Below are 11,680 nucleotides of genomic sequence, written 5' to 3'. Positions count from 1 at the left end.
CTGTTGTATTCTTGTGTTTAAATGGGATGGCTGAATCAAAAACATCTGGTTACCAGATGGCAGCAAAACACCAACTTACAGTATTTTATAGTGACTGCTGCTCATTCAAGGCTTCATTGCACAAAATGAGAGTATTGTATTGTATTCTCAATAAACAGCTTGAAAACTTGCATTGAATTAACGTGCCTGCCCAGTCACTGCAGTATATGGAACAAACACAAAGCAAATAATGGTACTTGGGCCCCATCTAGTGGACTACACATCAGTCCAATCCAGTCCACTATACAATTAAAAATAATACTTAGTTTCACAGTGCTGCACAGTAGTTAAAATGCACTTTTTAAAAAAGCAGAATAAAACTAAGGACAGCCTACTGAAATAAATATTCAACCTAAAAAATATAAATAAATACGTCAAATATATAAAGTAAAATAGTTCAAGTTAAAGGTTTGCATTCAAGTCATGACTACACTGCTGCCTTTCCACTTTTTGTGGGTAAATAATATTTGTCAAGGTCAGTAGCACACAGTCAACATCTGTAGTGTGTGAGTGTACAGGACAGTGCAGCCATAAACTGTTTACGAAATGAGGGCCCCATCTCATCGCCATCTTCTTCTCCCTCCTCGTTGGCGTGTTTTTGATGAGCGAGAGAATATTGTCAAGCTCAACAACAGCAGGCCGCTAACAAAAAAAGTCGGAAACAGTTCTCGACGTGATGTTTCTAATACATTCTGATGTTGTCTTAATAATAATAATTCAGATTATAATCGGATATAAGTGATTTATTTTAGTGATCCGTTGTAATTTTAGCTGTATCCCCAAGTTACATGTATCTCCGAGTTACCCATAATTACATATTTTCCATCTTGAATCCTTATTAAATATATGTCAAGTTTTGTAGTATATAGTTTATAATTTTATAGTAACACCAAGGCACCAACATTCTATGAAACACAAGAGGGCGCCCATCGCCAGTTGATATTGCTTTTATTTTGAAAGTCTGTAGAGGAAACTGGGTCGTTAATTCAGAGAACTGAACAGCACACCATCCTATTAAGAAAATCGACGCCCATTTCAGTTAGTCAATTCTCCAAGTAACAGCCAGTCAAATTTTGACCGATAAAAAGTGGTAAATATATTTAAAAAGAAACAATTATACACCTTCAAGGTTGTTGTTTTTTGTTGCAACGCGTGGTCAAGAAAGCAAACCGTTATGGACCCCAGCGCCCCTCCCAAGGAATGGACGGCAGAGAAGTCTTCCATGGGCCAGGCGGCCCTTCCACCCTACCAGGACAACCCGTACCCAGGAAACCCTCAGCCTGGGCCGGGTTACCCTCTACCTACGCAGGGATACTCTCAGCCTGGATATGGTTATCCTCCTCAGTCGCAGGTAAGCAGCTAACAATTAAATATTTATTTTATTTTGTTTAATAATTCTCTAATGTGGTGCTTAGATATGAAAATAAACGAATTGATCACTCGATCAAATTGATCATGTACAGTACAAGTAAGTTGTGTTAAAATACCTGTGTTGTTCATGTAGCTTATTTACCTAAACTGTTGATGATTACAATACATACAAATATTACAAGTGGTAATAATGATATAGAAGTTAATTTATTTTCCTCGCTCATCACATGACAAGTGTGAACAAAGATTTTTAATAAAGCTTTGAATTTGCAAGGTCACGTGATTTCTTCTAAAAGTTAACTTTTGTTCCTTGGTGTAAGGCTGACTCATGGAAGTGATTTATCTTTTGTGTGACAAACAGGATGGTCCCTATCCACCACCATATGGCAGTGCTGTGTATGGACAGCAGCAGTACACGCCAGGTCAGCAGTATCCACCCCAGCCGGGCACGGTCACTGTCCAGCCCACAGTGTTTGTGACCCGTGGCCCGTTGGCTAACCCCGTCAACGACTACCGGTGCTATTCCATTTTCACCATGTTGTGCTGCTGCCTTCCCCTTGGAATTGCTGCCCTTATCTACTCTATTAATGTGAGTTACCATCACTAGCATGTACACCCGCCTCACCCACATTACGTAACACAATTGAGGAGTGTGGTAGCCTGTGGGCAGGGGCGTGTTTTGTCATTTGGGGGCCCAAGGCAAAGCTAGTCAATGGGGCCCTCTACGTAACAAAAACAGCATGGTCATTTACTATTTGTTGCTTGAAACTACCATGCAGGCTGCATATTTAAGCTTGCAAGCTGCGCAATGGTTATCATTGATCCTTTTACTGTAATTTTAGTTAGTTAGTTAGTTAGTTTATTATTTCTTCGTACAGTGGTCAACAAAATAAACAGACAGTTTTGCATTCATAAATTGATCATTTTACAGAGCAAAAGAATTTAGGCTGAAGTTGAGCACTTATTTCGCCTAACCCTATAAACAATCTCAAATGTAAGATGGGGTAAACATTTGATAGGAACATTATTCAACATTTTTATAGTGTAAGATATTTTTCTTAGACCTTTTGTTTTTACCACAGTTGGACCGGATGTGAGGTGTACCGCTATTATTATGAATGCTGGGAATGTGTGACTGGTGGGAAAAAGAGAGCTAATGACGATGGCCGTGTTGGAACGAGAGACGAGACTTTAAAAAAGTGCCGGTTGAGTTTTTGCCTGCCTACTATTCTGACTATTCTGTTGAGCTTGCCAGACCAAATATTACAATAGTTTACTATTTGGATCGTTTCAATACTCATTACTCACAAATGTGTAATATAAAGTGTCGCTCTCCATTTCACCTCTGCATCCTACAGGCAGCAATACTGCTCCTGATGACTGCTGCTGTTGTAGACCCAGACCACATACATTTAGTGTCGGCAAGGAAACAGGTGGACACTTTGGGTAGTTTTATTAAAAATACTGCTTGATTTCTAGCGCTCAGTGGCAGACTCGGGAAGTGACATCACAAATTAAGAGCACTGTACAGAACTTAAATACCACACACACGGGGAAAAAACAACACCTCAGGGAGGTCATGACACTATTGTTATTATTGTTTTTGGGTTTTTTTTCTGGCGGGCATTGTTTCCTATTCTGGTCAGCAGTCCTTGAACGCACCATGAAAACACCTTTTCCTCTGAGTATGCAATGATGACTCTGAGAGACACTAAGAAAAAGCATAACATGTAGCTCCAATGTGCACTATTAAATATCTATAGGTTTATATATGTTTAGATCGGAGTATGTCGTGTCTTAAAGGGAAAGGACGTTAATGTTATCAGATTAACCATACTGGAAATATGCAAAAATTAGAAAGAGATGTACTGTCTATCATTCACAATCCCTATGTAAGACATGAACACGTACGTTTTTGTTTGATGCATCCTAAGTTGTAAATAAATAAAATGTCCGCAAACAATTAAGTCAATGGGAGTTCTCTATTCCACCCACAAAGCCCTCTGAATAACCATCCAAAACCCACATATCATGACCAGAATATCAACCAAATATTAGCAATATTGTTATTGTAAGCGCTAACGCAGACAAACTATTTTTTAGTGGCGCATTGATAGCTGAGAGCTAACTTGCTTATGCTGTCGCATTGAGCCGGCCGGTGTCCTGCTGCTGCTGCTGCTGCTGCATCACGTCTCGGCTCGTCAAAGTTATTGTAGAATCCAGATTAATAAATCATGCCTCTCATCTAGATAACAGGAGTATTCAGCTATGAATCTAGAAGTTGTTCATCTGTGACATTTAATTTATACCCGGAGGTTGAGACAAAGACTCAACAACCGAAGCCGGTGTCCGTAGGCAGCAACGTTTCCTTTTAACCCTTCTTGTGGATTATGATTAACTCTCCATCTAAACGGTAAGATATGAACAGCTAATCAGTTGTCATTGCAGTGAGAGCAGACATTGTACAGTGAGCGACTGTTAAAAGTTTTATTGTTATTTGTATTTCTTGTTTAGCACTTAACAATAGTGCTATATGTTAGATGTTATAATGTTTCAATAAAGCTTGATCTGTTTAGTCCACAGCTTCTAAATCTTGTAGCTCACCCTCCTTATATTCAGGCTAAACAATATAAGGTCCTGGATCATAATTTTTCCAAAAGTAATCGTTATTGGCTCTCACAAAATCTGATTGATTAGCATTGTTGTTGGTGTTGAAGGGATCTGTGGTTCCCACCTCTACGTCCAGGATCACGCGACTGGCTTGCTCATTATCTCTCAAAATGGCCGGGTAATCTCTGTGAGATTGATACTATTTTGATTATATCTATTCACTCGCAAACTTTGTAGGTGTTTTAGTGTTTTAAATCAGATATATATGATATTAGTAGGGGTCTAACAGTATTTTAAATACCGCGGTATATATGATGTGTGACGGTATAAAAATGAAAACTTGGTCGGTGTAGTTTTTTGCTGGAACTTTTTAATTGGCCGGTCTGGAAGTAAACAACATCTCCCAAAAATGTGGTGACTCTGCACTGCGGGGAAAACAAGTAGTATGAGAAGCTACTTTATAAACCCTCACCCGTAAAATACATTTGTTACCGGCAAGCCATTAATTTGTGAGATATTTACATTATTAAACGCTAAATTATCAGTTTACTTTTCGGAGAATCGGCATTTTCCAAAGTGATAAAAAATGTCCATAACAGAGGACAGTGTTTCTCTGAAGTTACAAATTTAAAGACACTAACATGAACATTATTGTTTTACATTTGTTACACTGGATGTTTACATTGTCAGTTTAAATACACTTAACTGAATGTATATTTAACAAATATATATATATAATATATATACGTTTAAATACACTTAACTGAATGTATATTTAACATATACATATATATAATATTTTGATATATATATATATATATATATATATATATATATATATATATATATATATATATATATATATATATATATATATATATATGTGTGTATATGTATATATATATATATATATACCGTATATATATATATATATACATATACACATATATATGTATATATATATATATATATATATATATATATATATATATATTTATGTGTGGGAAAAAAAATCACAAGACTATTTCATCTCTACAGGCCTGTTTCATGAGGGGGGTACCCTCAATCATCAGGAGATTTTAATGGGAGCATTCGCATCAATCAATCAATCAATCAATCTTTATTTATATAGCCCTAAATCACAAGTGTCTCAAAGGGCTGCACAAGCCACAACGACATCCTCGGTACAAAGCCCACATACGGGCAAGGAAAAACTCACCCCAGTGGGACGTCGATGTGAATGACTATGAGAAACCTTGGAGAGGACCGCATATGTGGGTAACCCCTCCCCTCTAGGGGAGACCGAAAGCAATGGATGTCGAGTGGGTCTGACATAATATTGTGAGAGTCCAGTCCATAGTGGATCCAACATAATAGTAAGAGTCCAGTCCATAGTGGGGCCAGCAGGACACCATCCCGAGCGGAGACGGGTCAGCAGCGCAGAGATGTTCCCTGCCGATGCACAGGCGAGCGGTCCACCCCGGGTCCCGACTCTGGACAGCCAGCACTTCATCCATGACCACCGGACCTGTGCCCCCCCCCCCTCAAGGAAAAGGGGAGCAGAGGAGAAAAGAAAAGAAACGGCAGATCAACTGGTCTAACAGGGGGGCTATTTAAAGGCTAGAGTATACAAATGAGTTTTAAGATGGGACTTAAATGCTTCTACTGAGGTAGCATCTCTAATTGTTACCGGGAGGGCATTCCATAGTACTGGAGCCCGAATAGAAAACGCTCTATAGCCCGCAGACTTTTTTTGGGCTCTGGGAATCACTAATAAGCCGGAGTTCTTTGAATGCAGATTTCTTGCCGGGACATATGGTACAATGCAATCGACAAGATAGGACGGAGCTAGACCGTGTAGTATTTTATACGTAAGTAGTAAAACCTTAAAGTCACATCTTAAGTGCACAGGAAGCCAGTGCAGGTGAGCCAGTACAGGCGTAATATGATCAAACTTTCTTGTTCTTGTCAAAAGTCTAGCAGCCGCATTTTGTACCAACTGTAATTTTTTAATGCTAGACATAGGGAGCCCCGAAAATAATACGTTACAATAGTCGAGACGAGACGTAACGAACGCATGAATAATGATCTCAGCGTCGCTAGTGGATAAAATAGAACGAATTTTAGCGATATTACGGAGATGAAAGAAGGCCGTTTTAGTAACACTCTTAATGTGTGACTCAAACGAGAGAGTTGGGTCGAAGATAATACCCAGATTCTTTACTGATTCGCCTTGTGTAATTGTTTGGTTGTCAAATGTTAAGGTGGTATTATTAAATAAATGTCGGTGTTTAGCAGGACCGATAATCAGCATTTCCGTTTTCTTGGCGTTGAGTTGCAAGAAGTTAGCGGACATCCATTGTTTAATTTCATTAAGACACGCCTCCAGCTGACTACAATCCGGCGTGTTGGTCAGCTTTAGGGGCATGTAGAGTTGGGTGTCATCAGCATAACAATGAAAGCTAACACCGTATTTGCGTATGATGTCGCCTAGCGGCAGCATGTAAATACTAAAGAGTGCAGGGCCAAGAACCGAGCCCTGAGGAACTCCGCACGTTACCTTAACATAGTCCGAGGTCACATTTTTATGGGAGACGCATTGCATCCTGTCAGTAAGATAAGAGTTAAACCACGACAAAGCTAAGTCTGACATACCAATACGTGTTTTGATACGCTCTAATAAAATATTATGATCGACGGTATCGAAAGCAGCGCTAAGATCAAGAAGTAGCAACATAGATGACGCATCAGAATCCATACCATACCATATATAAACCATACCATGGTTTATATAGGGCACAGAGTGGGTGGGTACAGGCTGGTGTAGGGGCGTGGTGATTGGCTCATGTGTTACCTAGGAGGTGTTTCCGTCTATGGCGGCATGCTGTTACAATTTCGCTGCGCTTGTTGAGGGATGACAGGTCTGGACGGTAAATAATAAACAGTTTCTCTTTCAAGCATAGGTTGCATCTTTTATTACCACTATTGTAAGGTGTGCTGGATGCAAGAATTTGCCATGTTATTGAATATTCAACATTATTGTCTTTGAGGTCCCAAATGTGTTTGCTGAGTTCTGTGGTATTTCGCAGGTTTTGGTTGCTGAAAGAAGCCTTGTGGTTGTTCCATCTGGTTTTGAATTCTCCCTCGGTTAATCCTACATATGTGTCGGATGTGTTAATGTCCTTGCGTATTACCTTAGATTGGTAGACAACTGATGTTTGTAAGCACCCCCCGTTGAGAGGGCAATCAGGTTTCTTTCGACAGTTACAGCCTTTGTTGGTTTTGGAGTCGCTCTGTCCGGGGGCCGACGGCTCATTTGCAATTGTTTTGTTGTGGTTTGAGATGATTTGTCGTATATTGTTCATGCAGCTGTAGCTCAATTTAATGTTGTTCTTGTTGAATACTTTTCTTAGGGTGTTGTCTTTGGGAAAGTGTTTGTCAATCAGATTGAGGAATTTGTGTCCAATGTTAGTTGAGACGTTTTTGCTGTATGGGGGGTTGTACCAGATGATGTCGTTTCGTTTTCTGTTCTTTTTTGGCTGGTTTCCTGGCGTGGGTTCATAGGTGAGGGTGAAATTGTATCCACTTTCATCAAGGGCTTTTTGGTACGGGGGGGTTGCTTGGTCAAATTCAGCTTTGCTAGATGACAGCATCGATAGCCTTTTATTGATTCCGGTAGGTATTCTTTTCGTGGTGGTGGGTGGATGGTTGCTGTCATGGTGCACGTATTGGAGTGTTGTGTTGGGTTTCGTGAATGGTTGGTAGCTGTTATTTCTCAGGTTGAAAGTGACGTCAAGGAAGTTGACGGTTTGCTTGTTGGCTTCAATCGTGATCCGTAGGCCGTTCTCTTTGAAAATTTGGCATATGCGCTTCTTGGTATTCTCGCTGCTCCTTGGCGAGGCGCGACACACTGCCAGTCCGTCATCACGGTAAATACCAAGGTTCAGATTGAGGCTAGCAAGCTGGGAGAGGAGGAAACTCCCAACGAGTTCACACGTTTCTGCTCCGTCAAAACTTCCCATAGTGACGTCAAATGTTGCATTGTTCTTTTTTTGCCATGGTGTACTGTTGTGGATGAGAATGGAGTTTTTTGCGTGGATGATGATGTTTCTTTCGTTGCCTGTGATTGAGTCGTAGTCTGAGGCGAAGTCTAGTGCTTGAGTCAGTAGGTCTTGCGTGATGGAAGGGTAAAATTCTTCGATATCAAAGGAGATAAAGTTGTGCTGTTGTTTGTCTTGGATGTTGTTGAACCATTTGATTACTGCTGCTGTATTTCTCCATTGGTTGAGTGGTGTTTTGTCCTTGATTTTTGTGTTGACTCTGTCCTATGCTTGAAAGAGAAACTGTTTATTATTTACCGTCCAGACCTGTCATCCCTCAACAAGCGCAGCAAAATTGTAACAGCATGCCGCCATAGACGGAAACACCTCCTAGGTAACACATGAGCCAATCACCACGCCCCTACACCAGCCTGTACCCACCCACTCTGTGCCCTATATAAACCATGGTATGCGAATGCTCCCATTAAAATCTCCTGATGATTGAGGGTACCCCCCCTCATGAAACAGGCCTGTAGAGATGAAATAGTCTTGTGATTTTTTTTCCCACACATACATATATTGCGCTCTACTACGGTATCGAGCACTATTTTTTGGATAACCTTATTAAGACATATATATATATATATATATATATACAGGTAAAAGCCAGTAAATTAGAATATTTTGAAAAACTTGATTTATTTCAGTAATTGCATTCAAAAGGTGTAACTTGTACATTATATTTATTCATTGCACACAGACTGATGCATTCAAATGTTTATTTCATTTAATTTTGATGATTTGAAGTGGCAACAAATGAAAATCCAAAATTCCGTGTGTCACAAAATTAGAATATTACTTAAGGCTAATACAAAAAAGGGATTTTTAGAAATGTTGGCCAACTGAAAAGTATGAAAATGAAACATATGAGCATGTGCAATACTCAATACTTGGTTGGAGCTCCTTTTGCCTCAATTACTGCGTTAATGCGGCGTGGCATGGAGTCGATGAGTTTCTGGCACTGCTCAAGTGTTATGAGAGCCCAGGTTGCTCTGATAGTGGCCTTCAACTCTTCTGCGTTTTTGGGTCTGGCATTCTGCATCTTCCTTTTCACAATACCCCACAGATTTTCTATGGGGCTAAGGTCAGGGGAGTTGGCGGGCCAATTTAGAACAGAAATACCATGGTCCGTAAACCAGGCACGGGTAGATTTTGCGCTGTGTGCAGGCGCCAAGTCCTGTTGGAACTTGAAATCTCCATCTCCATAGAGCAGGTCAGCAGCAGGAAGCATGAAGTGCTCTAAAACTTCCTGGTAGACGGCTGCGTTGACCCTGGATCTCAGGAAACAGAGTGGACCGACACCAGCAGATGACATGGCACCCCAAACCATCACTGATGGTGGAAACTTTACACTAGACTTCAGGCAACGTGGATCCTGTGCCTCTCCTGTCTTCCTCCAGACTCTGGGACCTCGATTTTCAAAGGAAATGCAAAATTTGCATGGTTGGGTGATGGTTTGGGGTGCCATGTCATCTGCTGGTGTCGGTCCACTCTGTTTCCTGAGATCCAGGGTCAACGCAGCCGTCTACCAGCAAGTTTTAGAGCACTTCATGCTTCCTGCTGCTGACCTGCTCTATGGAGATGGAGATTTCAAGTTCCAACAGGACTTGGCGCCTGCACGCAGCGCAAAATCTACCCGTGCCTGGTTTACGGACCATGGTATTTCTGTTCTAAATTGGCCCGCCAACTCCTCTGACCTTAGCCCCATAGAAAATCTGTGGGGTATTGTGAAAAGGAAGATGCAGAATGCCAGACCCAAAAACGCAGAAGAGTTGAAGGCCACTATCAGAGCAACCTGGGCTCTCATAACACCTGAGCAGTGCCAGAAACTCATCGACTCCATGCCACGCCGCATTAACGCAGTAATTGAGGCAAAAGGAGCTCCAACCAAGTATTGAGTATTGCACATGCTCATATTTTTCATTTTCATACTTTTCAGTTGGCCAACATTTCTAAAAATCCCTTTTTTGTATTAGCCTTAAGTAATATTCTAATTTTGTGACACACGGAATTTTGGATTTTCATTTGTTGCCACTTCAAATCATCAAAATTAAATGAAATAAACATTTGAATGCATCAGTCTGTGTGCAATGAATAAATATAATGTACAAGTTACACCTTTTGAATGCAATTACTGAAATAAATCAAGTTTTTCAAAATATTCTAATTTACTGGCTTTTACCTGTATGTATGTATGTATATATATATATATATATATATGTCTTAATAAGGTTATCCAAAACAAAAGATTGTTCCATCTGGTTTTAAAACCAGATGGAACAATCACAAGGCTTCTTTCAGGAACCAAAACCTGCGGAATACCACAGAACTCAGCAAACACATTTGGGACCTCAAAGACAATAATGTTGAATATTCAATAACATGGCAAATTCTTGCATCCAGCACACCTTACAATAGTGGTAATAAAAGATGCAACCTATGCTTGAAAGAGAAACTGTTTATTATATACCGTCCAGACCTGTCATCCCTCAACAAGCGCAGCGAAATTGTATCAGCATGCCGCCACAGACGGAAACACCTCCTAGGTAACACATGAGCCAATCACCACGCCCCTACGCCAGCCTGTACCCACCCACTCTGTGCCCTATACAAACCATGGTATGTGAATGCTCCCATTAAAATCTCCTGATGATTGAGGGAACCCCTCATGAAACAGGCCTGTAGAGATGAAGTAGTCTTGTGATTTTTTTTCCCCACACATATATATATATATATATATATATATGTGTGTGTATATATATATATATATGTGTGTGTGTATATATATATATATATATGTATATATTAGGGATGTCCCGATCCAGGTTTTTGCACTTCCGATCCGATACCGATATTGTTTTTGCATTTCCGATCCGATACCGATACTGACCGATACCGATACTGGCCTATCCGAGCATGTATTAAAATTTAAAGTTATTTAGCCTACTTAGTTGTCAGAATCATGTCGAAAAGGGTTTTAGTACTCTTGATAACAACTAGCCAGCTGAATTAGGGGAGTTTGAATAATACACAATGGTTGGTAACAAGAAACTGACCTGTTTATTCAAGGATAAACACAAAATAGACAAAATTATACATGACAAACAGAAATGGCATCATTGAACTAGGGCTGGGCGATATGGCCTTTTTTTAATATTGCGATATTTTAAGGCCATATTGCGATACACAATATATATCTGGATATTTTGCCTTAGCCTTGAATGAACACTTGATGCTTATAATCACAGCAGTATGATGATTCTATGTGTTTTGATTGATTGATTGAGACTTTTATTAGTAGGTTGCACAGTGAAGTACATATTCCGTACAATTGACCACTAAATGGTAACACCCCAATAAGTTTTTCAACTTGTTTAAGTCGGGGTCCACTTAAATTGATTCATGATACAGATATATACTATCAGATATATACTATCATCATAATACAGTCATCACACAAGATAATCACATTGAATTATTTACATTATTTATAATCCAGGGTGTGGAGGGGGGCGCCGGATGTAAGTGTCAAAAAGACAGCCAAAAGAGTTTGATATGCG

At 39.9% G+C, this 11,680-nt stretch overlaps 1 protein-coding gene across 1 annotated transcript in view; it reads left to right on the top strand.

Moving 5' to 3' along the window:
- The first annotated feature begins 1,045 nt into the window (after positions 1-1,045).
- The window catches only part of LOC133597360 (proline-rich transmembrane protein 1), a 44,602-nt gene continuing 33,967 nt past the window's right edge, over positions 1,046-11,680 (top strand). The window contains exons 1-2 of the mRNA XM_061950233.2: positions 1,046-1,390; positions 1,772-1,999. Of these exons, the coding sequence (XP_061806217.1) occupies positions 1,214-1,390; positions 1,772-1,999 (405 nt within the window). The 5' untranslated portion in view covers positions 1,046-1,213. The remainder of the gene's footprint in view (positions 1,391-1,771; positions 2,000-11,680) is intronic.

This window comes from Nerophis lumbriciformis, linkage group LG04, assembly GCF_033978685.3.
Source record: "Nerophis lumbriciformis linkage group LG04, RoL_Nlum_v2.1, whole genome shotgun sequence".
NCBI lineage: Eukaryota > Metazoa > Chordata > Actinopteri > Syngnathiformes > Syngnathidae > Nerophis > Nerophis lumbriciformis.
This window is presented reverse-complemented; position numbering and strand designations above follow the sequence as displayed.